The sequence below is a fragment of the Mauremys reevesii genome, linkage group 2 (genome assembly GCF_016161935.1).
Source record: "Mauremys reevesii isolate NIE-2019 linkage group 2, ASM1616193v1, whole genome shotgun sequence".
NCBI classification, from domain to species: domain Eukaryota; kingdom Metazoa; phylum Chordata; order Testudines; family Geoemydidae; genus Mauremys; species Mauremys reevesii.
Genome location: NC_052624.1, coordinates 52551064 through 52579009, shown reverse-complemented (window position 1 = coordinate 52579009; position 27946 = coordinate 52551064). Strand labels below are relative to the sequence as shown.

General features: G+C 43.0%; 1 protein-coding gene and 1 pseudogene across 1 annotated transcript in view; one reads left to right on the top strand and one right to left on the bottom strand.

The window, feature by feature from the left end:
• VWDE (von Willebrand factor D and EGF domains) overlaps positions 1-3846 on the top strand; it is a 59620-nt gene extending 55774 nt beyond the window's left edge. Inside the window, exons 28-31 of the mRNA XM_039522953.1 lie at positions 9-104; positions 2180-2275; positions 2857-2960; positions 3726-3846. Of these exons, the coding sequence (XP_039378887.1) occupies positions 9-104; positions 2180-2275; positions 2857-2960; positions 3726-3746 (317 nt within the window). The 3' untranslated portion in view covers positions 3747-3846. The remainder of the gene's footprint in view (positions 1-8; positions 105-2179; positions 2276-2856; positions 2961-3725) is intronic.
• A 13877-nt stretch (positions 3847-17723) lies between these two features.
• LOC120396737 lies at positions 17724-22206 on the bottom strand (annotated as a pseudogene).
• Positions 22207-27946: the final 5740 nt, after the last annotated feature.

Sequence of the window (27946 nt, the reverse complement as noted above, 5' to 3'; positions counted from 1 at the left end):
AATTTAAGGTGTCTGTGACCCAATGTGCATGAATGGAGGCAGATGTGTGGGGCCAAACATTTGCTCTTGCCCCTCAGGGTGGAGAGGAAAACGATGTAATACACGTAAGTATCTTATAACTAACATGCTAAAATGTATTAAAGGAAATATTTGGCTAAATAATGTAACTGACAGTTCTTTCCAGCAAAAGACATGAAGATAGTACCAAACAGCTTGTGTGGTGGGGTGGTGGGATCGGACACTTTTTCCTCTGACTACAGACCCACATCAAAATGCAGGATGTGATATCTGTACTACTGAGCCAAAGCCATGGAGGTTTCAGTTTAAACCATAAAAACAGGACATACTTTCTGTCGAGAGTAACGTAATGTTTTTCTCTTCTATTTCAATTATTGTCAACATTAAAAGCCCCATGTTTCCAGGGCTCACGCCCAAAGTATGTCTGTAAGAGCCTTTTCAGAGAGTTCCAGTCCTGGCCCTAATCCTGATTTCATTGACAGCAGGGTAAATCAGGAGGAACTTCATTTAAGTCAATAGGAATTACACTGATATGAGAGCAAAATCCAGCCCTAAATATCTTTTCTTTCAGAAACACACATCATTAAACACATATTTGTACTTCCATGTATATATTAATTCTCTTAATATTTTCTGCTCTTAAAACTATCAGGACAAATTCAGCCTCTAGTTACATCTACACAACCCTTTTGACTTTAACAGGGTCAAATCAGCAGGGAATTTAGTCTAAAAGTTCTTTTGTATTGGACAAAGCATCTCTTAAAAAAAACCTGACATTTTCTTTGTGTCCACACAGCTAAAACTCCTGTCTAAACCCTTAGTATCTCACATCTTTACAACTGTAACCTGTTCTTCTGTGGCTTCCCCGGCACTCACCTTGTCCCACTTCCAGTTAATTCAAAATGCAGCTAAGAGAATCCTCTTTGCTCCTTGTTCTGACCACCTGATCACCTCTTCACATCCCTTCGCTGTGTTGTTCCCTGCACCTAGGGTGACCAGATGTCCCAATTTTATAGGGAAAGTCCCGTTTTTTGGGTCTTTTTCTTATATAGGCTCCTATTACCCCCACCACCACCATCCCGATTTTTCACACTTGCTGTCTGGTCACCCTACCCGCACCCCAAAGTTCAAACTTCTTGAATTTGTCTTCATCTTCCAGGCTGTTCATTGCTCTGCTTCTCTCTCCTTATAAGTTTTTGACTTTTTATCACATTGCCCCTTGTGCTTACATAAAGCCCCGGCAAGCTTTGTTAAAGTTTTTTAAAGTTGGGCTCAAATTCTGTAACCTGTTGTACATTTGAAAACCTTGAGATTTTATCTCTTGGTGCATTACTCCTTCTCTGTCAATGATGCCAGAATTGATTCTCCACTTATCTACTTCCCTCACAATGGTCTTTGCACAGTCCCCCCTGCTGGCCCTTATGTATAGAACACCCTTCTTGAACTGATCCATAAAGCCACTGAACCTCTCCTTCTTCAAAACCCCCATCTTCCAGGGTGCCTACTAGAATTTGGCCACCTGCTAAGGGACAGGTTGAAGGCAGCTGAATATTGGTGATGTGGAGTGTTCTTTTATTTTTAAAGTGTATACAATTTTATAATCATTAAATACCATATGTGTTAAAAATGGTATGTGCTTTGACTATATTCCTTTTCCCTGCCCTCTCTATACTGCTTGGCTACACCTTCACTATGAACTAAGGGTGTGATTCCCCTGTTTGTGTACACATCCTCGCACTAGTTCTCATTGACCTAACACAAGCTTAAGTAATAGTCTAGCCTCAGTAGTACTTTTTCCAGCAGCGGAGATATGGCTGACCTATGCCAAGTACATACTCACCAATTTCATGCGAGTTTGTACTCAGCACGGCTCAGTCGTGTCTCCACTGCTGCTACCAGTGCTGCTGAGGCTTCACTGCTATTTATACTTGCGTGAGCTCAATAAAAACTAGCACGAGGATGTGTACACAAGCAGGGGAATGACACCTTTAGCTCATAGTGTAGACATAGCCTTAGACTGTGAACTTCTCAGGGATGAGCTGGTGTCTTCCGGGGGGGGGGGGGGGGAGGCATGTGGGTGCGGGGTCAGCACTCCGCACATTATGGGCAATATTGGAATGCAATAATTTAACATATCTTTTGGGGGGGGCGGGGTATGAAGCTATTTGTCTTCAGAAATGTAAGAACGGCGGAGAATGTATCGGACCAAGCATGTGTCATTGCCTGCCACAGTGGGAAGGGGTTCAGTGTCAAAAACGTAAGTCTGGTATGATTTTTAACTCTTAAAAAAAAGACAATGATATTGCTTCAACAAAGTTAACGACTGTTAAGTGTACAGACATACATCAGACCCATGACTCCTCTGTCTTCATTTGCATTTTGGCCCCAGTGTTGACAGAGAAGTGGGATGAAGGCTAGAAGTGTCTGTGTACCATTTTGCAGTCCAACAGTAGCTGGAGGTGGCCAGAGAGCATTGCAGTTCTTGGTGATCTGCTCTACACACTGCTGCAACAACCCGTAGGGGCCATAGCAATAGCCCAGAACAGTCAGATCACAGTGTGCTCTGGCCAAGCCCCAGCCATGCCCCCTTCCCTCTCTCAGTTATGCCCCAAGTATGTATCTACCATGAGGGCTGTGAAGGGAGGTGTCATAGGGCCATTCTGCACCATGGAATCCCCCTTACACTGGGGGTATTCCTCAGAGAAGAGATCTATTAGGCTTATGGCCCCTGTCTGTTAGCAGAGTGAGTACACAGAGGTCATGACATAACCCGGTATTGGGGCCATTTTCTTTACAAAGCAGTTACTGATTAAAGCCATATACCTTTGCATATTTCAGCTGTGTGCAGTCAGAAATGTCTCTTTGGTGGTAGGTGTGTGCAGCCTAATGTGTGCTCTTGTCGTCCTGGTTATACTGGAGTCACCTGTGCAAAGAAACTACAGGTAATTATATTATGAGTACACAATATAATAAAGGAACAGGGGGGAAAAGAAATGGAAAAACTGCTGTGGTTTTGGTTTCACAAAAACTTGTTTTGTAACTTGTTTGAAAGCCACATTTTGTTTTTCAAAACTAAAAAGATTAGTAATTCAAATCCAGGTTCCATTTTCACCAAAGAATCTCATTTGGGGTGGGAGTTGTGAGCTAATTACTAGGGATGGGCCAAAGTATTTATCAGTTGATGTGAGAATTCATACAACTTTTAGAAAATGTAAAGCTCTGTTTGTGTGAAGTATTGTTATTTTGTTGGGTTTTAATGTCTGTAATGCAAATTTTTGAAGGGAGCTTAATTTATATATCAGTACCTGATTATTTCATGAGCAGTGAATTTTTTATAATTTTGATTCAAAAATCCACTTTAAGGACATCTTGAATGGTTTAATCTATTATTAAATTTTGTACAGATTGTGTAAATAGATTATTTGGTCTGAGTAATAAATGTTTTCTATTCAATACCAACAGTACAGTATATACCATTGCAAAGAGTATTTGCTTCCAAGTATGCTTCTCTCTATTTTTGGAAAGGTAGCTTATTTTTCAAAAAACTAAACAAGCTTTATGGATCAGTATTCAATATTCCATTTCTGAGTGTGTTGGGAAGGCAAATATTCATTGGAAACTGCTTGTTAAAGTTTATGATGAAAGCACAGAGTGTTCTGAGTACCCATCAATTTCTGAGTACACTAAAATCTTTTATTTTTCCCAAGGTACAGAGACATCATGGTTGAAGAAAATCAAGTACATGGATTACAAAACCATGCTCTATGGACTAAGAGGCACATGAAACTAGAAAGAGGCTTTGAAGGCAATAATGAATGAAGTTTATTTAAACAACGGAAGTGATATCCTGAAGCATGCCTTTAAAGTATTCATTATGATTTTAAAACCAAGGACATTAATTTTTAAACAGTGGTAGAACAATAACATACTAAGAGCAGAAATGTAATAAGCTGTTGTAAATCCTCATTTTATTGCTACCTCACACTCAGAAACCACAGCCTCTGTCTCTCTATTGGACTTTTAGGTATTGTAGATGATACAAACACCAGATCCCTGGTCAGCTAATGTCTGGAGAAGTAGTCATTGGAACAGTGATCTGTAGTGAATGTCCTTTCTTGGGACATAATCTAAGCATTTCCTAGCAGCAGGAAGGCAGCACCTGACAGGATCATGTCCTGAAATATAGCATTTTGTTTTCACATATTGATTTTAAAGAGCAAGTTCTGTTGGTTTAAGAACCCCCTGCCTGTAATTAACAGGTGAAAAAGGGTCTAGGTTCCTATTGCATCATTCACACATGTGATAGCTTTTCGAAACTATTGATGAACTCAACATCCATTTCTAATTATATTTAATGTGAAACTGTTATGTTAGGGTAGGTTGCAACAGTTCAATGCTTACATCTGACTGCACCTATGCCTCTGTGCATGGTCATCATTTCAAAATATCTGTGAGAGAATGTAATTGCCATAAACATAAACAATGGGCTTTTCAGAGAAATACTTTAAAAAGTTAATGATAAGTGAAAATACTATCTATTAAAGTAAAAGAATCTTCTCAACTCAGCAATTTTCTTCATCTTATCTATAAGTTATAGATATAAGTTATCTATCAGCCTTTTTAGGAAACAAGGACTGTAACTAAAGAGCCATGATCGTCTAAAAAAAAAAGATCTCAAATAAATTAAACTCTGTAAAAATGTTTAAGAATTGATGGCTTCTCCCTGTGGAAACATTTATGTATCTATCTTGCATACATGGCTATAGCCCACATCAAGTTATTTCTGACTTTATTCATTTGTTCCACACCTAGTGCTCAGTCCCGGTGCTGGACTCTGCATAGCCTATGACTGCAGGCTCTCCTCTGCTAATTTGAAGGATCTAAAAGTGACTGTCAGCTTTCCTTAAAAAAGAAACATTTCCAGTCCTTTCCCCTGTGAAGGCCCTGCTCTTTCCCTATATGAAACTGTGGCCAGACCAGGAATGGGACATGAGGTGGTTTCGATATCAGCATATTCATAGGCTGAAGAGTCTTCCCAGTGTGTTACTAGCAGAGAGTGAGAGTCTGGAGATGGTCTATGTGAAATCTGTAGTATTGATAATGGAAAAAAGATTGGATTCTAGAGTGTCTTTGACATTAGCTATGTGGAAACTGAGGTCTCTAAGAGCAATAAACCTGGAGGATTTCAACATCATGCTGAGGAACTGCACCATTAGACCCTCTAGGAAGTCAGCAAGCTCTCCCTCTGGAGAGCTGTGGAACACTGGATTCTTTCTGGTCTTCTGATTTTGTCTCTGGATTGGAGTGTCTTCTGCATCAGAGGGTTGAGGGAACCCGGACTATTTTCTTCCATTTGGCTTGTCTGTGATCTACCTTGGTTTGTGTTGTACTGGGTAGTCTGCAGGGAGTAGCTGGGCTACAATAAACCAGATGTCAATTATGCAGGCAAGGGAATGTGTCTAATCAAAAATCAAATCCAGAATAGTGCAGGTTTAATGGATGGCTGAACTCTGCATTCATCAGCCAGAGTTTGAGATTACTATCTTCAGTTTGTTTGTTGGTGCTTTGGGACTAGACTAAGGAGCCAGTTGTAGGATTACTCCTGTTCTGTGTTGTTCCTCTCTGCACCTCACAGATAGGTGGGATTTGAGAGGGTGGGGAATATAGGGTTCCTAAAAACTTTCAAGGGGATAATGTTTGAGCTCTGTAAATTCTGTGGATGTGGCAGTGTTTTTGTCCAGGGAGTCTTCAATGCTACGCCTTGAAAGGGTGGAAATGGTGAAGAGTGCAGTGAGTGGATCAGAGTATGGGGTGGCGAGGCAAAGCACATTGCGTGTGCATGCAGTCATGCTCTGTTTGAATAATAGAAAGCCTTGGTATCCATTGAGAGCAGTAGATTACTAATGAGAAGTAGGAATAATACTGAAGGCCACTACCGCTACCTAGAATTCCAGGCAATTGTGAGCAGCTGCCTCTACCACAGTCAGAGAGTTTTTAGGGTTAGGGTATGTCTACACTACAAGAGTAGTTCGATTCAACTTAATTCGAATTTGTGGAATCGACCTTACAAAGTCGAATTTGTGTATCCACACTAAGGACACTAATTCGACTTTGTGATTCCACACTAACGGGGCCAGCGTCAACTTTGGAAGCGGTGCACTGTGGAAAGCTATCCCACAGTTCCCGCAGTCCCCGCTGCCCATTGGAATGCTGGGTAGAGCCCCCAATGCCTGCTGGGGGAAAAAATGTGTCGAGGGTGGTTTTGGGTAACTGTCATCATTGAACCGTCAATCACGCCCTCCCTCCCTCCCCGAAAGCGCCTGCGGGCAATCTGTTTGTGCACTTTTCTGGTCAGTGACAGCGCGGACGCCACAGCACTGCGATCATGGAGCCTGCTGCAGTTATGGCCGTTTTCACCTCCTCGCACCTTATCGTCCACCTCTTCCACAGTCAGCTGCTGAGAAATCGGGCTACTTTTCAGTGGTGCTGCAAGCACTGGTGGACCATAGGGGACGTTTTACCAACATCAACATCGGGTGGCCAGGCAAGGTTCATGACACACGTGTTTTCAGGAACTGTGGTCTGTTTAGACACCTGCAGGAAGGTAGTTTCTTCCCGGCCCACAAAATAACTGTTGGGAATGTGCAGATGCCTATAGTGATCCTCGGGGACCCAGCCTACCCGCTAATGCCCTGGCTCATGAAGCCCTATACAGGCGCCTTGGACAGCAACAAGGAACTCTTCAAGTACCAGCGAGCAGCGTGACCTGTGACGGTTCAGTTTCTTTACAGAGAAGCTGAACCTGCCCCTGTTTCTTTACCCTGTTACTGTTGACAATCCTCTGCAGTTACATACCCCGTTCACCCCGTTTCCCCCACTTCCAACACACATGTAAAAATAAAATACATGTTCCATTGTTACTTAACAAAGGTTTCTTTATTAATGACTTTGCGTTAAAGGGTTGAAACTGGGACACAGACTGTGCTGGGTAGGGTGTGCGGTGATGTAAAGACCGCCTCTGAACTCGAGGAATGACAGGCTCCTGCTCCTAGAGCGGTCCGCAGTGCCGGACTGGTTGTTTCAACGGAGCCTGCCATCCCTCCTTTTTGGGATTCTGTGTGCGGGGGCTATGTGACCTTGTGGCGGAGCAGGACGGATACAGATTCCTCTGCTGCGTGACTCTGTGGTCCAGGACAAGGACCGCTGCATAAGATCTGTAACCGCCCTCCCCCGCTACAAAGTCACGTCCCCCCCCCCACAGAACCTGGAAACCACCTCCCATACCGACCAGGGTGCCTACTGACTGCACTGTGTGTGTGACCTGCTGCTGATCCTGCCCACGTGTCTGTACCCTGGTAAAGGTGACCGTCCTATGCAATTACCAACCCCCTTTCCCCCGCCCCCTTCAAACACAGTCTTCTGTGAAAAAACATGACGGAAACAGTAATAAACAGCAAAGTATTTTTAATAATTAACTAGACAGGGGATGAAACTGGGATTGGGGCTTGGGTGAGTCTGGAAGGGAAGGACTTCTCAAAATTTAGGGCATGAGAGCTTTTGGGTACTTGAGCACTCTGCTGGGGTGCAGTGACAGTTTTAACGCCCCCTGGCGCCCCTCCTTCTGGTTATTTTGGGTGAGGGGGGTATGGGACTTTGTGGCGGGGGAGGGCGGTTGCAGATACACTGCAGGGGGGCTCTGTCCTCCTACCTGCGGTCCTGCAGAACATGCACAAGGCGCCGGAGCGTGTCCGTTTGCTCCCTCATTAGTCCAAGCAGCCTTTGAGTCGCCTGCTTGTCTTCCTCACACCACCTCTCCTCCCGTTCGCTGTGTGAGCGCTGCTGCTGAGAGAGGGTCTCCCTCCACTGGCTCTGCTGGTCCACCTCGGCTCGGGAGCAGCCCATAAGTTCAGCGAACATCTCGTCCCGTGTCTTTTTCTTTCGCCGCCTAATCTTTGCCAGCCTCTGTGAGGGGGATGCTGTGGCAGGTCTGGAGACAGTCGAAGCTGTGTGATGGGAAAAAGGGAGTGAATTCCTTGCAAAGATACATTTTTGCGAACAATGGACACAGTCTAGTCTGTGTCTGTGAACAAGAGCATGCACACCACCTATCTCGTGCGCACTCCTGCTGCAGGCAATCCGGAAAGCATAAACTCTGCCCCTGTCCCACCCCATCCCAACCCTTGGAATTCCGGGTTGAGATCCCAGTGCCTGATGGGGCAAATTTCATTGTCGCGGGTGGTTCTGGGTACATGTAGTCACTCATTCCTTCCTCTGGGAAAGCAACGCCAGACAATCATTTCGAGCTCGTTTTCCCTGGCTTACCCTGGCAGACGCCATAGCGTGGCAACCATGGAGCCTGTTTTGCCTTTTGTCACTGTCACCGTATGTGTACTAGATGCCGCGGACATAGGCGATTCAGCAGCGCTACACAGCAGCATTCATTTGCTTTTGCATGACAGCAGAGATGGTTATCAGCCATATTGTACCATCTACCATGCCATTGTAAATTGGCAAGGTGATGATGGTTACCAGTCATATTGCATTATACCTTCTGCTGCTGTCATAGGTGCCCCTGGCCGAGATCAGCCGGGGGCACAAAAGATAAAACTGGGAATGACTCCCCGAGTCAATCCCTCCTTTATGGTATCTAACAATAGAATCAGTCCTGCATAGAATATGGGGCTAGTGTAGTAGAGATTCAGTGTTTCAGAGAACCAGAGAGCACAGCCGCTCCATGTCAGATTATGCAGGAATGATGAGCTGCATGGCATTCACAGGGGTTGCTCCTGCAACAACCCCACCTGTTGCTTCCCTCCCCCCCCAGCCTTCCCGGGCTACCGTTGCAGTGTCCCCTGATTTGTGTGCTGAAGTAATAAAGAATGCAGGAATAAGAAACAGTGACTTGTTACTGAAATGAAATGGCGGGAAGGCAGCCTTCAGCTGCTATGATTGTCCAGACAGGACATTAAGCAGTGTGGTGGGAGAGGAAAACAGCATCCTGCTGCTATGACAGTCCAGGCAGTACAGAATCTTTTCTTTACATATGAAGGGCGGGGGCTGATGGAGCTCAGCCCCCTGTTGCTATGATGAAGACGGTTAGCAGGCCGTCTATTTATGGGCTGATGACGAGGATGGGTACCAGTCGTATTGCACTACACCATCTACAGCAAGGCTGATGATGATGACAACGACGGATATCAGGCATATTGCACCGTCAGCCACCCATGGGGCGGGGAGGATGCTACAGTACAGTGCCGCAGCATCGCATCTACCAGCAGCATTCAGTACACATAGGGTGACATTTAAAAGAGTCAAGAGACGATTTTTTTTCCTTTTCCTTCTGGGGGTGGGGGAGGGGAGTACATTGACAAGCTATGCCCTGAACCGCCGCGGACAATGTGTTTGACTGTACAGGTATTGGGAGATCAGCCAAGAATGCAAATGCTTCTCGGAGACTGCAGGAACTGTGGGATAGCTTGCGCCCTCAGTCCCCCCTCCCTCCATGAGCGTCCATTTGATTCTTTGGCTTTCCATTACGCTTGTCACGCAGCAGCGCACTGAGTCTCTGCTACACCGTCTGTCTGGAGATTTTTTAAAAATACTTTGGACCAGGCGTAACATTACAGTAATTCCCCTAATTAGATGCAGGAGTCTCCAAGTGAGATCACCCTGAGGAGAGTCACTGAAGGAGATAGAGAGCGCATGCTGCGTGAAAGCCAGCACAAACCAGGGCCCTGTGTAGCCGTGCTCGGGGAGGCAATGCTCCCTGAGTACCTCATGAAAGCCTGGCGCAGAAAAGTGCGCTACCACGGAGCACCCAATAAGGCAGCTCTCCCCAGGAACCTCCTGCGGAGGCTTTTCGATTACCTCCAGGAGAGCTTCGTGGAGATCTCCCAGGAGGATTTCTGTTCTATCCCCATATATATAGACCTCCTTTTCACATAGTTCAGATTCCTGTTCCATTAATAATAAAAGTTTACATGTTTAAAGCACTTACCGAGTGATCCTTCCCCTGATTCAGGGTCCGGGTTAACGGCCGGGGAGGGTTGGTAGGGGATCTTCGTGAGGGTGATGAAGAGATCCTGGCTGTCGGGGAAACCAGCGTTATAATCGCTGTCGCCTGCCTCGTCCTCCACAAACCCTTCCTCATCTTCCTCGCCCGCGAACATCGTCGAGGAACCGGCCGTCGACACTATCCCATATCTCATAGCCACGGTCACTGGTGGGGCAGTGGTGGCAGGCTCCGGAGCGTCTGTTTGCCACTTTGGTCTTCTGGTAGCCTTGTCTCAGGTCCTTGATTTTCACGCGGCACTGCGTTGCATCCCAGCTGTATCCTCTGTCTGTCATGGCTTTGGAGACCTTCTCGTAGGTCTTTGCATTCCGTTTGTTGGCGCACAGCTCCGAAAGCACAGACTCCTCGCCCCACACACCGATCAGATCCAAGACTTCCCGGTCAGTCCATGCTGGGGCCCTCTTTCTATTCAGAGATTGCCTGGACTTCTCTGCTGGAGAGCTCTGCATCGTTGCCGGTGCTGCTGAGCTCGCCCCGATGTCCAACCAGGAAATGAGATTCAAACTGGCCAGACAGGAAAAGGAATTCAAATTTTCCCGGGGCTTTTCCTGTGTGGCTGATCAGAACATCCAAGCTCGGACTGCTGTCCAGAGCGTCAACAGAGTGGTGCAGTGTGGGATAGCTCCCGGAGCTACTAAGGTCGATTTGCATCCACACCTAGCCTAATTCGACATGGCCATGTCGAATTTAGCACTACTCCCCTCGTCGGGGAGGAGTACAGAAGTCGAACTAAAGAGCCCTCTATGTTGAATTAAATAGCTTCGTGGTGTGGACGGGTGCACGGTTAATTCGAATTAACACTGCTAAATTCGAATTAAAGTCCTAGTGTGGACCAGGCCTTAGATTCTAACCTGCAAGTGCTGTTCTAGACATTGTGTCCCCACCAGCAAAGAGTGAAAAGCCATTTTAGTCCCTCGGGCAGCCAGCAGAGCACTGCTGAATGATGTATATCTCACCTTAGCTAGGAGGGGCAATTCACTTTTCAGTGTTTAATTATATGTTTACTAAAAGGAAGTTTCATGACCTAAGATTCTGCTGCGGGATGCCCAATTTGAATGGTCTGCTCTTTCCCAGTGTCCAGTTTGGAACTGGTATGATTTTGCCATTTTGTGGGCTGCTGTCACAGGATGGCGACTCCCAGGTTAGAGTGGTCACCTACCCTATAGCTGTTCAGCAGCTCTCGGTGTAGATTCTTGTTCTCCTACATAGCCCTGTTCAGTCTCTTTTGTAAAATAAGCTGGCATTCTCAGAGCTCAGCCTCCTTTCTGCATAATACCTGTGGATTGCTGTGTGTCTTACAAAGGAAAAAATCATTAGTGTGTACATAAGTAAGACTTTTCAAAACTGCATTGTAATGGTGGGGTGGGATTTTTTTTTACCAGATTGTAAGTCATGTACATTAAATAACATTTGTTTATTGTAAGTGTCTTTGTGTACATGTATTCCTACTTTGTTATAAGGCTGAACATTTATTTTCACAGGTTGCATTGATTAAAAAATTTAAAATATACTATCTCAGAAAAGTATATTTTCCCATTAATATTATTTACAGTCATGACTCCCTTTAATATTAATAGAAATTGGAGAAATTATTCATGCACTGAGTGAATAGATTGCTTTGATATGAAATCTCAATGCAGCAGGCCGGGTAATTTTATACTTGTGAAGGATACACTAGAAATTGAATTAAAAGCTACAGTGCAATGATCTGATGATACAGATATGCAGTTTAATAAGGTGTTAATGAGGAAGCAAGTGAATATAAAGAACTAGCACAAAGGGCTTATGTCAGAGGGGTCCAAAGGTTCCATAATATAATCTGAAATAAGGACATACAGATCTTTATTTTAGTGTGCTGCAGGGACTCCTACAAACATGATCTGTCTTGGAGTGAAGGAGAATTTGGCACAACTATGGAATGTCCAGTGACTGTCAGTGGCTGCGCTTGCTGAAGATTATAGTCTTTCCTGTAAAAGAGCTCACTATGGCCCTTAGCCCACACAACCCACTAACTTCAGTGGGTGGCTTTCCATTTATTTCAACGGACTTTGGATCAAAAAATTGAGAGCTTCAGAAAGGGCAGGAGTACAGAAAAAGGGGCCTAGAATTAATTAATTAATTAATTGAGGTTCCACGAATCCTCCTGTCTCTGCTAACTTACTTAACATGGTTTTCTTATATACCAAAAATGCTTTGAACCGCAAGATATTGCACTTTGACTGCAGATTCCAGTTCCCTATTTAGTCAGATTGAAATTACAGAGATGAGTACAGAACCTGAACTCTTGTATTTAACAGGCAAGTTAGCTATGAAAACTTCTGCTATCTTGGAAAGAATATTTTGAGTGTTTTCTGGAGGAAAAAAAGTCACCCTTTTCACACACAACTCTAAAGAGCTTATGAAGGAAAGCACTAGGTCTCCCAGCTTTGCACGTCTATTACCTAGCTTTTCACATGTGCCACTTGTAAAATGACCTGCTTCACAGAGGTGATACATACAACCATAGCTCAACATAGAAAGTGATTTAACAGCTCCATTTGGCACTTTAAAGGATTCTTTTTTTCTCAAGGGTCTGCAATCAATACAACCAGGAGTATACCATGACAACTTAAGATACTCACCAACTTGGCTTTTTCAAGTTCATTATTCAACCCTGTTTGAGAAAATCCAAAGTTTCAGTTCACAGTAAAAATTATTAATGTGGGTGGACACAATATCAAATATATTGGACAGAAGATTTTTATTTCTGGCCAATTAGATTCTTTCTATTTCTTATGTAATTAGTATCATCTGGCACATTCTTTCAGTTACTGCAATCGAATACATACCAGTAGTTAGGCAGTACATGGAAAAAATATTCTATTAAGAAGTTTCATGTTAAAGGAAACTTTACAGGCAATACAAAACAAGTGGCTTAATTCTTTGCTGTACCCACTGACACTGGAGGGGAAAAATAAGTAGGAAGTGAAGTATCTAATTGGCAGAAAAAATTGCAAAAAATATGGCAGAAAATCAAAAATACAGCCAGCTCAATACCTCTATAATTTTTCCAGAACAAGCTCTTAAACAACAGATTTAACTAGGCATGGAGCATCTATATAAAACAGATGTAGCAGACCATAATATATGTAGGAGATGCTGCCAACCTGTACAAAGAATTTTTGTTGCCGGAAATGATAAAAGTGTTGGAGCCGTTTACATAAGTGTCTTTCCACAGTTGGGAATATGAGGATAGATCCATCTCCAGAAATCTATACACTGGAAATGGTAGCTGTATTAAATCTTCCAATGAACAACAAAAATTGGGCACTGTCGTCTCTGAGTGGCATAGTGTAATAATCAGAAACATTTTGGGGATCAGCGTATTTTTTACTATAAGTTTGGCTGGACCCTAGTTGTTACTCTGATATAACTATTAAATAATACTTCATTTAATTCAAAATCCCAGAAAGAGTAGAAGTCACTTTAGCCAGTAGATGGTGCTACATCCCAGCTATATTTTAAAAAATAATCACTTATGTTTTAGCGAATTTAAAAACTTTGCTGTCAAGCTAAAAATAAACCCATCACACATCATTTGCTATAATGTTCCATGATGTTAAAGGGCCTAAGTCATAGGTCTTTTAGATGTGTCCCTGAAACAGCTGAAGGATATTCTAATTGTGTTTCATATTCAGTATTGTAGGCCTGGAAGGCTTCCATCAGTTTGAACGACAACTCCAAAAATATTCTAATGTTTTATTGTAGTTCAGAATGTTTTATTTTTTACTTTAAATAAAGCTTATTCCAGTGGCAAATACTTAAAAATATAATTCCTTCCATCTCCATAAAAATGTCTTTTAAAGATAGATAGATTTCTTAGATTTCTTGCTTGAAAACTTAGTAGTCACAGTTGTGCCTTGTCCATTGATTGCCTGCTGCTTTTCTAAGTTCTTTGTGGATTGGGTTATGTGACTTTTCTCTGCCTGTATACTTTTGGGGTCTGACAATATTAGAATTGAAGTCCTTTTGCATCCGCATTACTGTTTGCCTAACTTTTAACCATTTCAAATTAGTGAGTCACATATGTGGCTGTCTACTCACTGCCATAGGCGCTGACTCTGTGGGTGCTCGGGGGCTGGAGCACCCATGGGGAAAAATTCGTGGATGCTCAGCACCCACCGGCAGCTCCCTGCCCCTCCAGCCCAGCTCACCTCTGGCTCTGCTCCACCTCCTCCCCTGAGTGTGCTGCGTGCCCGCTTTTCCCCCCTAGCTCCCAGCGCTTGTGCCACGAAACAGCTGTTTTGCACAACTGGGAGGGAGGGGGAAGGAGGGAGAACGTAGTGCGCTTGGGGAAGAGGCGGGGCTGGGGCGGGGATTTGGGGAAGGGGTCCAATAGAGGCAGGGAGGGGGCGGAGTTGGGGCGGGGACTTTGGGGAAGGAGTTGGAAGGGGGCGGGGCAGGGAAAGGGTGGAGTCGGGGGGGGAGGCACAAGTACCCACCAGCACCGGGGAAAGTTGGCGCCTATGCTCACTGCTAGGAGCATCTCCTCCTGGCTGTTCTGGGGATTAGCTCTGCAAGGCCAACACCCCTTTTCACAGTCACGCTCTGTCTCTTTCTCTCTCTCTTCTTCCCTGCAGCCCAAGAAACACCATGAGTAAAGTCCCCAGGAGACAGCACATGATGTGCATCTCTCCTCAGTAGAAGGCTGCTTCATTTGACCACAAGAGAGAGGCCCTGCTGGCAGAGATGGGGAGCTCTTGCCACTGCAAGGTACAGTCTACAGAAGGCAAATTGTAACAGACACACTAAATGTCCCACATATATTATATCAACGTCCTTCATTTTCCCCTTTTCTCAGAATGTGAGAGCTCTGAAAGTGTGCTCAGCCCAACACCTGGGGACAGACAGCAAATGAGAGAGCTCCCCTGCTTTTCGTCTGCCTCTGCATAAAGCAACTGAAAGCATGAGAAATGCTTCCTCCACTCCAGCTACCCTGTGTCTGTTAAAGTCGAAACACTCTGTAGGTGGCTCAGGATTACATATAGGCACTTCCATAGGTTGATAGGAGCAAACCCGAAGTCTCATTTGAATTCATCCTACATGTCTCTGGTTGGACACCTCTTCCCTACTCATGCTCACTGGAATTGCTGCTTGGAAAACGGTGAACATAGTTCTTTAAAAAATGTGAAACATTTTGGCCAAAATTTTGACTAGCGTTGACTTGTTTTAGTGGAATGCTGGTGCTGCTCCCTGTCCTCATGCTGTAGCCTCAGTAGCTTCTCTCTTCAATGGCTACACTGACACCTCCACCCGTACTGCTATCACAGGTGGGCATTCTTCAGAGAGGAAGGATTGTCCAGTGGATAGGTGCTAGGCTGGGACTTGGGAGACTAGGATTCAGTTTCCTACTCTGTCACTGACTTCCTGTGTGCCAAAATGGGGATAACAGCACTTTCCTACCTCACAGGGGTGTTGTGAGAATAAATATACTAAGGACTGTGAAGAGTTCAAGTGTTATGGTAATGGAGGCTATGTAAGCACCTCAGATGGCTAGAGGCATCACATACTATCAGTACAAAACTAAACTTTAGGAAGGTGATTGTGGATCCCAACCCTATAAAATAGACATTAAACTATGACTGATCATGATCCTAATTATTTTATTTTTATTGCTAATTACACAAAGCAATGCTCAGTGATTGAGTAACACATCAACAACATGCTTTGCAGCTTGCTGCTGTTCCTAAAGAAGTGCAACCTCCTTCCACTATTTCCTACTGTGATATCCTTTCTGTTAACAGGAGACCACTGCTATAGCAGAGCACTCCATCTTCTATATGTAAGCAGAGTCAGGATGAGCTCTACCCTGACATCTGGTGGTAAATTATGGGGGTGCAGAAAGAAGTTTCATGTATTCGCATTGGTATTTCAATTATTTGCATTGGCACTCCCACTCCCATTAACATAGTGCACAGCAGCCTGGGATGGCTATTTTCACCGCTGTGGGATCCCCAATTTCTTTGTTATTGGGGCAGGAGGAATGAAATGTTGTCACCCTGATTGGGTAAATGGGGAACTACAAAATTGTCTTGTGATGGGGGGTTTCATTGTCAGCTGGATAGCGCTTGCTAGATGGGGCACATGGGTTCCAAAACCCATTGAAAAGAGAGAGGCTGGGGACAGATGTCTGTACTTGGTGGTGCAGGCTCCTTGTGTGAGCCAGAAGCACCAGTTCCACCTATGCACCTCTCCACTGTGGAATGTCAGAGTTAATTTTTTGAGTCCCTTAAGAATCGAGATACCGGTTACTGAGCTGAACTCATGGGCACTGGGTTCCCCTGCTATGAGCTGGAATCACTAAGAGCTGAAATCACTAAAGAGCTGGACTTGCTGAGCTGAGAGCACTGAGTACTGTGCTAATGAGTGGGGGAGCCTGAAGCAATACTGTGGAGCAGAGCAGCTGGCAGAGCGGAGTGGAGCAGTTTGTGCAGCCACTGGGTGAGTGGAGCCAAGCAGCTCACGAGGACGGCTGGAGTGGCTCACAGGACAGCTGGTGGACCAGAGCAGCTGGCAGAGCGGAGCAGCCCACAGAGCAAGCGGAGCTGAGCTGTTTGCGGAGATGTCTAGTGGAAGCAGAACCCCATGAAGAGGCAGGGCAGTTGGCCTCGAAACCAAGTAAGGTGCCCCTTTCTACCCAGGCTGGGGAGGGGGACCTCTGCAGAGAGACTCTTGAGCTCTGGGGCTGCACTGACCCGGGACAGAGACTTTTGGATTGTGGGACTTTTGGGACTGTGGGTGATTTGGGGGTTGCTGGACTCAAGGGCCCCGAGAGAAGGACATGGCCCAATTTGCTGGAGTGGGTCTTTGCTCATGGTTTGACCTATGAACTCTAGCTGAGGTATTTTCCCAATTTAATGCTTGTTGTTTGTCATGTAATTAAACCTTTTCTGTTACACCAAGACTCTGTGCTTGCGAGAGGGGAAGTATTGCCTCTTCGAGGTGCCCAGGGGTGTGTGTAAGATTTTCCCAGGTCACTGGGTGGGGGCTCGAGCTGGTTTTGCATTATGTTGTGGGGAAGGGAACCCTATGTATTGAACCCGGCCCTTGCTGCTATCGTTTCGGCTTGGCAGAAGGGTTACATATAAATTATTCCTACCATAGAGAAGAGCACCCCCTTGTGGCTGAATGATCTTATTAAAGATAAGCATCACTCCAGCTACAATATACTTTTGAACATAAAGATGAACAAAAGGTTTTAAAAACACAAATGTTTATTATTATCAGCTATTAATGTAGGAAGCTTATTGATGAGTGACAATACTTCTATTTATGATAACCAAAGAGAAATAAATAAGAAAAAAGGCAAGCAAATGCTTTATTCAAAAGGAAATATTTACTTCAACATCAATTGCACCCACTGACAAAATTATTCTGCTTATAAAGCACACAAAAGTACTTGGATACATATTTATTTGTTTTGCCTGGAATATTTTAAAAATACTTTCCCTTTCATACAGAAGAGCTTTTCTTTAAAATACTGGGAACAAAAAGCTATTTAAGACCAATTAGGGTTTGTTTTTTTTAAAACAAATCTCCTCCCTCTCTTCCATACTCATTAAAGCAACACTGCTCATCTCCAGAGGAAGATGGCTCATTTGTTTCTTGTCTTTGTACACTGTAGACCAGAGTGTCGCAAACGACATCTGCACATATTTGGCACTACACATTTTCCTCCATGTTGACAAGGCAGTTTACAAACAGCTGAAATGATACACCAGATATATGGTACATCTACCATACAACACAGTTTAATTTTTCTTGCATGGCTCGTTGTAGTAGCAGAATTGTTCCCTAGTGACAGTACTGGGACAATATCAATAAAAGCATAATGGAAGTACTGTAAGCAATGACTGTCTTTGAATTCTAGCCTCATGCTCCTCCTTGGGATCCAGTCATGTTGTGTCTAATTTCACTCACACTCCATTCCCCTTTTCTGTCCTCCATCTTATGAGGAGAGAAAATATAAAACTTAACTCCAGTTCTCCCTGTATGGCTGGATTGTGACTTGGGCTGTATGCCTGCATGGGGATATAAGGAGAACAAGAATTCCTGTTATAGCTCTAAGGGCTACCTGGACTTTGGCTCTGGGCATACTGGAGTAAGCAGGTGCTATTTCCTGTACGCCTCCAAGAGCATGTGGGCAGGGAGCGGCAGTGAACAGACAGGGCCCTGGCCCCACCCCCTGCAATGTGCCAGCTAAATCAGCTCAGGTGGGGGTGTTGTAATTTGCTGTTGGCACAAGCCCCAAATGTGAAATTCAAAGTGACAGTGGTTTGGTGGCTGCTGTGCCTGAAATGATCACTAGCCCCACAACTGATGCAGTCTCAAAAAAAATCAGCAATTTGAAGCGTTTGATCCTTTCTATCACTGTCTATTCCACAAGACTGTAACTAACTGAAATCTTTGGCACCAGGCATTTTGTAATATCTCCACAAAATGCCCCACATCTACCCTTGAACCTCAGGGCAACCTCTGTACCTCTGTCTACCTGCATTAGATAGAACAAGAGATAAGCTGTTTCATCAGGGATCTGATTGGTGGTGTCCCTCCTATAAATGAGTATATTACAGCATTTATTTGTAAGGTCTCCTTGCCAATATCAGCTGCATTAGTGTTTCTGCAGTGCTTGGAATCCAGGGCCCATATGACTCTGGGATTTCATAAACAGTTCTTTTCACTGGGTCATTCATTTCAAAAGGATTAACCTAGAGGATTTATCCAGAGACTCAAAGGGTAGCACTGAGTGCTACCACACAGGAAACTGAGTTCAAGGACAATCTCTAGTGAGCAATTCTCTCAGTCTCTGAGCCAGCAGGAAGGAAGTCTGCACCATTTACTCCCCAAAGATAGTACCTCCTGGTGACTGCCTCTCGGAGCAATGTTGTTACAGAGCATATGGGGCAGCTCTGAGTTGATTAAAATCTTCCCTTCTTATATGAATCACTGTTTGGAAAGGTGAATGGCTGTTACTGTGGCTCAACAGGGGGTAGGGCCCAGATCCTCAAAGGTCTAGGTGCCTTTGGGAGCTAGACGCTTAAATACCTTTGAGGATCTGGGCATAAGTGCTTGGGAATGGTATTGGACTAACAGCCCTACTTACTGCAGTCCTTTATTTACCCTTGGATCAAGAGGAACACAGGATGCCCCCCAACAGTAACCTGTCAAACTGTAGGAGCAAACACCTCTAGTGTAAAAGGATGTGTCATTTCCCTCTCCTTGACCTCTCTAATGACACTGCCAACTAGCACCAGTGGTGGGTTTCTTTGTGATGTGGAAACCTGTTGACTAGGAACTGATCTAAGACCACAAAATACATTTCAAGTAGGCCCACAAAAGGCATTAGATAATGATTTGGGGGGACTACCAACCAAAACTTGGATTTGAACCAGTGACTTAGAGGTGAAAGGCTCTATAGCCTTTTACCAAGCACACAAGCCATATATTTACCACCTTGGTTAGATATCTGGGGGCACCACTACACAAAGGTAGCCTTGACAGACTAGGACGGGGTCATTCATTTGTGGCTTTGTCAGGCATCGATGCTCTGAATACTAAAACAGTAGTTCAAACAAATACATAAAATACTGAAAAAAGAAATATCAGAGTATTTTACTTAAATGCCATGATCCACCGACCCATCCAGCTGGACAGCTGCAGATTCCAGGAGACACATAAGCTCCATCATTCCAACACCCCTGAGGAAAATTTCTGGAAAGGAAGAATGGGTTAAAAAAAGAAGTTCCTTGCTACACTTTAAATATGTTGGATTAATTAAGAGCACAAGAAAAACAAAGAAGGAAAGAAGGGCTTTCCTCCCTCAGACATCATAAATGCTAGCATCAATAGAACTAGGATACTAGTAACCTGATGTGGGATATAAAATATTGAGGATTGAGGGTCAGATCTTCCAGTGGTATAAATCAATGTAGGTCCACAACAGAGCTATGGCAATTTTCTCTCAGTTGAGGTTTTGGCCTATATATTTAAAGCTTTAGACGAGAATAATCTAAATGCATTCCTGTAGCTATCGTTCACTTAGAAGTTCTACAAGCAACCCATCCTGTGTTCAGTCACACAATCCTTAATGAACCTATGACACTGTAGCTCAAAGTAACTTGGAATTAATGTCACCAGCTATAGAGCAGCTCCTCCACTTTTACTGTAGCACTGTCATTTGCATAATTATCAGCCCATTACTCCTTTTAAAATGTTTTTATTGGCTTTGCAGTTATACCACAAGCTCATTCAGAACATTTCCATTATTCTTGCAGTCACCGTATACTGGTGTATAATCCAATTCCATTTTATCATCCTAATAGAAAAGTAATGGTGCCATTTTAGCCAGGAGAAGGTCTGTTTCTTCAAATTAAATGGCTTTTACGGCATATGAGGCTGCTCCCAACTACTTCTTACACATTCAGCCAATCATAATCAGTCTGATCAGACTGCAGTCACATGTCTGGCAAAAGATTTCATTCCCACAGATCTCTAATTAGGCTGCCATCTGGGCACATTTACAGTCCTCAGGCACTGTTAGCATTTGAGTTACCTCAGGTGCAAATGAAACATAAATCTGGGAATTTACCCTCCTGGCATCTTGAGCCTGTCCAACCAAAAGCGCAAAGACACTACACTGCCCCATTGGCAGAGATGCATTCCCCACCAGTCTGACACCCTCCTTTACAACTTACTGCAAAAGACCACCACAGGCACTGAACAAATCCAGCAGATAATTAGCGTTAAATAGCCCACTTTGTCATTGTAGCACAAATCTGAGGAAGCTGACAGACTGAATATTTAGTCTCATCAGTAATTAATTATTAGCATTTATTTCTGTTTGATTTTCTTAAGCTTTACAATGGGCTCTTTAGCTGCAAGATATTATTATTCAAATTGAGATTAAATATATTGCTTAAATATTAACAGAATTTCTACAAATTGTTTTAAATGTTCATATGTATATTAGCATAGTGTCTGATTCTGCTGCCCTTACATTTAGCAGAGTAGAGTAAGGAACTACTTAGTGTGAGAAAAGGTGATGGGATACAGCAGAGATGGGTCAAATTTTTTTGATCTAAAAGTTTTTTTTCACTGAAAAAATGCAGATTTGAGTCGACCAAAACATTTTGCAAATGGATGTGGAATTTTGCAAATTGTTTCCGTCTCCAACAACAAAAGTTGAAAAAAATATTTTGATTTTTTTATTCAAAATTTACTTCAATTGTAAGTTTAAATAAACCCCCTCAAAAGTGAAATATTTTGTTTGACCCCCAAACATTTTTCCCCCGGATTTTTTTAGATCAGCCAGCAAAGTGAAAAGTCAATTATTTGCAGAACTCTAGAATTGAACCCTTAGGCCCTGATTCAGAAAAGCACTTAGTACAATTAATTAATTAATTTTAAGCATGATCTCAAATCCTCCTGAATTCAATGGGAGAATCAGGCCTTATTCATTAACCTATAGCTAGCCATAATACACCTGGGGTCAGAGCCTCCCCTCTCTCTTCACCCTCCCCCAACCAGACTATGCCAGATTCTTCTTTTGCATTGTTTTTTGTACTAGATCACATGGAGTTGTAGCTAACACTTACGGTATATGTATTAACACAGCAGCAACCAGAGTCTGATGCTGGCTGGAGTGAGGGCAGGAAGAGGCAGGGGGAGGGGGAAGAATTGGGAGGGGTGGGGGTGTGAAGAGGCGGGGCAGGTGTGGGGGCTTGGGGGAAGGGGTAGAGTGGGGGCGGGGCCTGGGGCAGAGCGGGAGTCTGTTGACCTGAATTTATGGGCTAGTTTATTACAGCTCGCCAATGATCTGACCAAAAGATATTTAGGTTCTTGTCCCAATTCAGGCTACAGGGTTAGAGAACATAGATCGTTCAACGTTGTGAGAGGACCCTCGGGTTGTGTGGCAAGGACACTTATACTGAGGACAATACCAAATTATTAAGAGCTTTATTAAAATGAACAAAAGAATAATAAACACTGTAAAACACAGACTCACAAAGAAGTAATACAATTCTATGACCCCTTGTGGTAACATCTCTATGTTAAAAAAAACCTACTTGAACTAGCATACTCACACCCTTCCCTGAAGAGCCGGTAGTGGGAGACAGAGGACCAGCTTCGTCTCTGGCATGCCTGATGAATTTGATGGCCCAGGCTTTCCAAATTGGTAGCGATTAGGTTCGAGTGTTGAGTAGCTACGCTGTATTGCAAAGCTGAGCTGATAGCTTGATAGAAGATAAGAAAAAGTGACCCTCCTGCATGGTTGTTTGCCTTCTTATAGGGTTCTGACCTATCATGCTCAAATCTTATTTCCTCACCTAGATAAATCTTCGGGTACACTTACTCTATAAATTAACATATTATGACATATAGTCATACATATTAATATTGATTATCTCATGCCCAAAACCATTACCCTTGGCCTAACTTATGACTTCCACGTTCTGCAGTGTACCCTGCAGTTAGCAGTCTTTTCCAGACCTATGGTAAACATATTCAGCAGTTCAGTTCCCCCATTCAGTTCCCCAATGTCAAGAGGGGTAACCGATAGGCCATTTAGCTATGCCAAAGGTTATAAACACTCATACTGACCTGCTCTAGCTAATCATACAGGATACAGGCAGGTAGGTTCCTTGCATTATAGCCAACTATTATGAATAATATATAATGGAATTCAGCATAAACAAAACCCAAGAAAATAATATAATCACTCAAACCAATGAAGAAAACACATTATGCAATATAGCAGGGCTCGGCAACCTTTGGCACACAGCCTGTCAGGGAAATCTGCTGTCAGGCCAGGCCAGTTTGTTTACCTGCAGCGTCCTACTGGCCGCAGTTTGCTGTTCCAGACCAATGGGAGCTGCTGGAAGTGGCAGCCAGCACATCCCTCAGCCCACGCCGCTTCCTGCAGCCCCCATTGGCCTGGAATAGTGAACCATGGCCAGTGGGAGCTGCAATTGGCTGAACCTGTGGATGCTGCAGGTAACCAAACTGTCCCGGCCCGCCAGCAGATTTCCCTGACGGGCCGCATATCAAAGGTTGCCGATCCCTGCAATATAGCAAGCTAGCAAACTAACTTTATGGGCTACAAGTCGAGCCCCCCCCGGGAACTGGGGAAGTCGGCACTTTTGGGTACGACTGTCTGTCTGCTGATTGGTTGTTTGCAGCAGACTTTCCACCTACCCCCTTTCCTGCACATACTTAAGTACTTTGCTGACTAGGAATAGATGTATTTGAAGGGTATTTTCAGAGATTAAAAATATTAGAAATATTCTTGACTGGGATTACTTGAGCATAATGCAGCTGAGGAGATCAAAGTTGCAAAGTAAAATTCAATTTATCCCATATTCCCTCAATTTATGTCATGCTTGCAGAAATAATGGTATTTACTCTGATATCACGACCTATCTGATTTAAAAGAGTGGCCCATGCTATTAAAATCATAATAATTACTAAATTATCAGTTATGGAGACTCCTAACTCCCATCAATGTTCAATGGAGTTATGTAACTGCCATTTGTGCCCTTTGAAAATCTTCCCCCCCACCTCCACCCCCGCGCACACAAGAAACCACACCTAAATTACGCTGTTTAACTTGGCATGTACAATTTCTAGGTCATTGCTCAAAGGTTTCTGAGTGTAGCAGTTTATAGTCAGTATTTGGCATACAACTGCAATGTATGCCAAGACGGATTATGTGAATTTATTTCTTGTTCTGTACGAAGGGATAATGGTATTTATACAGTATTTGGTTCAGTCCTCAATCCATTTTGTTTTAAACAAGATTTCGTTTTTATCTTTGAAATAGGATGTTGAAGGCTCAATGATATGTATTTTAGGGATTGTCTACACTGCACTACTATGCAGACTACGGAGGTGTGAATTGCATATTGCACCAAAGAGTTGCACTCTAACTGTCCCAGGTGGACTCTGCTGGCACAAACCAAAAGGTACCTAGTACATGTTAACGTAGTCTGATTTGAAAGAGGATTATGTTAACATGACTTAGGTGTCTTTTAGTTCACACCAGCAGTGTCCATATGGGACAGTTGTAGTGCAACTTGGTGCACTGTGCAATTCACACATCTGTAGTCTGCATTACAGTGCAGTGTGGACATAGCATTAATAGTGCCTAGAGCAGGGGTCGGCAACCTTTCAGAAGTGCTGTGCCAAGTCTTCATTCATTCACTCTAATTTAAGGTTTCGCGTGCCAGTAATACATTTTAACGTTCTTAGAAGGTCTCTTTCTATAAGTCTATAATATATAACTAAACTATTGTTGTATGTAAAGTAAATAAGGTTTTTAAAATGTTTAAGAAGCTTCATTTAAAGTTAAAAAAAATGCAGAGCCCCCCGGACCAGTGGCCAGGACCTGGGCAGTGTGAGTGCCACTGAAAATCAGCTCCCGTGCCATAGGTTGCCTACCCCTGGCCTAGAGTGTCAATCAGAATCTAAGGACTGGCATAATGTATGATTAGTCACATGTGTAGCACACTAGTGAGGATTTGTTAAAGGTTCCCTAATGTGCTGATCCACAGAGGATAGGAAATATTACAGCCTCTGCTACAAGGGCTTGGCTTTTCAACTCAAGTTGCAGTAGCTCATGCCTTTAACGCTGGAAGTCCCCAGTTCAGTGCCTAGTGTTTTGGCTAAAAAGGGCAGGTGTCACGTAAGCGTTATTGTGGAATAACTTTACAACAGCTGTGTTCGAAATAGTTGCTGAAGTAAACTTGTGCATTCCAGGAAGAGACTAATATAGGGCTTCACCTTGTGAGGTGCCTACAGAATCAAGCCCCCTGGGTTGGACACACTTCGTCTATCTGATAACATGGAACCAAACTGCTTAGGATTCTCAAGGGAATTAATGAATGCTTTGTCTGATACGATTATCCATGCAAAAAGAGTTCTGGATAAATGAAACCCTTCATCTCATGCCCATCAAGGAGACTCATTGAAATTAGTTAATTTCCTTCTCTCCCACAAAAGAACATACAAAGGAAAGATAACTTTGTCTCCTTAGCCTTTTTGCCTGATCCACCATGGTCTTGGACTAGTGAACAAAGTGATTTTTTAGTGACGTCCATAGCATTTCCTGGTTGGGGATGTGGAGAGGTCGAAATTTTACTCTATAGTGCAACAGTGAAAGGAGGTGAGGTAAATATCAAGATACTTGTTACTATAATGAAAAAATGTTACATTTGCTATGGCTGTAACTAGATGTTTCTCCAAACTATAGGTTGACTTTAGTATTATACCCATTTAGATTTCAGGCAGAATAGAAAGTACATTACTTAACATATATCTGCTACAGTAAATTGATAGGATAGACAAGTGGTGTCTGTTTCTACTGTCATATTATTTGAATCCCTCAAAACTGGGGTAAATAAAGGAGGACATTTTTGGGAACTATCGCTGGGTTAACCATACAGTGAACTCAGTTCTCCATTATGGGACAGGTTACACCAAAGATGAATTTTGCTTACTTCATCTTGTGAGCATGGCTCTGAGAAAGGTACCAACTCAGTGTAACCACAGTGGCGTTTGAGATTCAGGAGATATAGTTAATGAGGATAGTCATTTTAGAGTGATGCTTTTTAGTTTAAAAAATCAAATTTTTAAAACGAATTATTTGATCTGTCTTAGCTTTTTTACTTCATAGTGATTCATATGGTACAGAGTGTGCTGCTGTGTCTGGGGCCAGTCCTGGGTGGTGTCAAGTCATGTTAGAGCGGTAGTCGCGTCATTCAGATGCATTGGTATTAAAAAATGCTTAAGAATACCTTAGGTTTGCCACTTATTAATGTTGGTCTTTAACACAAGCCTCACAGTCTAGTCAGATAAATGTTACCCTGTTCTGCAATTAAGTTGCAGACAGATGTCTTCCAGCTGTTTGGAATGATTGTATCGCTTACTAAAAAATGATGATGGCAAATATTTTGGGAAAGAAGAGAATGACAGGAGCAAGAGTTGCCTACATGCTTTGAAGTGAGAAGCCAAGGATCTTCCATGAAGACCATACAGAATGGTCTAAATTCTTTCCCTTTGCTTCTTTCTCTCTGTTCTGTAATTCCAGTGTTATCAAGGTTCAATATGGCCACGCCCTTTTCTTTCAAATCCTCGAGATGCTCTGCTTTGAGGCATATAGGAAATTGGCAAAGTGGTGATAACCAGCTGTGGCAGTCCAGGATAACTGACACTATTTATTTATTGAAAAAAAAAGTCTTTTAAATATTTAGGATCCAACTCTTAAATTATGCACACAGCCAACGTTTGGGACCTCTCCCTTCCACCCCACTGTCGCCTGTTGTTTGCTACACTCACTTGTTGCATCTTGTGTCAAAGGTCTTCAGGGTAAAGATTCTCTTTTACTATATGTGTGTATAGTGTTGAGCACAATGCACTCCTGTTTGGGCGCCACTGCAATAGAAATAATTTTTTTCCTGCATAAGTAGAGAAAGTGTAAGACCATGTGAAATTATGCTAATATAACTTTTTTTAAAATTGAGCAGTTACATTTTTAAAAGTAATCTGATTCTGAAAGGCGCTCCCAGTGAATGGGAGGGACTGGTCAAATACTGCAAAACAGTGTTTGCATAGTTGAATTGCTATGAATGGCTCCTTGGTTCAATCATGTTCATGTCCTTTATTTGCTAAATATTAATATTCATGTGAATGAGGTTTTGTTCATATTACTATTTAGGGAATGCTGTTTTTCATCTGAATACCTGTATTCACATGCAATGAAGTATATTTGGATGCAAACAAAAGGATTTGCTATTCACTATTTGTTATTCGCTGTTCAGCATTTGCTGTTTTATTTTTCCAACTTAAACTTTTCACTCATCCAATCAAAGAAAAGAGACAACAGCATGTGATTTAGGCAATCAGTCACAACAATCAGTAATTGATAGCCAAGCACCAAAATGAACAATAGCAAAAACTCCAGAATCTGAAATTTGTTTGTGAATAACAAATTTATTCACCAAAATCCAGATGGAGTCATGAATGATTTTAGAGTAGAGAGAAGGACTAAATGTATCAGAGAATTTATTTGCAAAGAATAATCAGACTGCTATAGTCCAAACCATACAAGATGGGGCTTCTGAGTTGTGGCTTATGCTGCACATCCTTTAGCTGTCAGCAACAAAAGAGGCTGCAGAATGCATGAAGAATATAGATACTCTCTCCTCAATGAAAATACAGATTTTCATTGTAAACCATATTTATCTCAGATGAAGTCTCAGGAAACACTTTGCATTGTAGTAAGGCCGTCTGAGAAGAAAATTGAGGCAGGGGTAGGGATTAGGAGGGAAGTAAGTGCTCATTTACCTTTGGACAGAGCCTCTGAAAGGGATGCCTAGAGAAGATGAGAAAATAGTGCAATTCAGTGATGGAAGAGGGGGGTGCAGGGATCCATCTGTATTTAAAAAGCTGACTGTGATATTAAATATATCATAAGAACCAGAAGGGACCAGTGAAGCCATCACATGCTTTATTTCTATTTTCCTGGTTTCTTTCTCCCTATATCTTGACCTAAACTGTCAAAAAAGCTTCTGTTGAAATTCTAGTAATTGCTGTTTCCTGTTTCTGTGGCTTTTTCATGTCTATTTTGTATGTGGCTCCAAATTCTCCTTTGTCTGGACTCTATGTATTAAGTCTGAAAGTGTAAAAGGTTGAAATCAGCTTACTCTGAAGAACTGACCTGTCCTTTTTATTTACCACTTTATCAACTTGTGTGTCATCTGCAAACTTCACCAACAAAGATTTTATTTTTCTTCCAGATCATTGATCACACTGACTGACTGA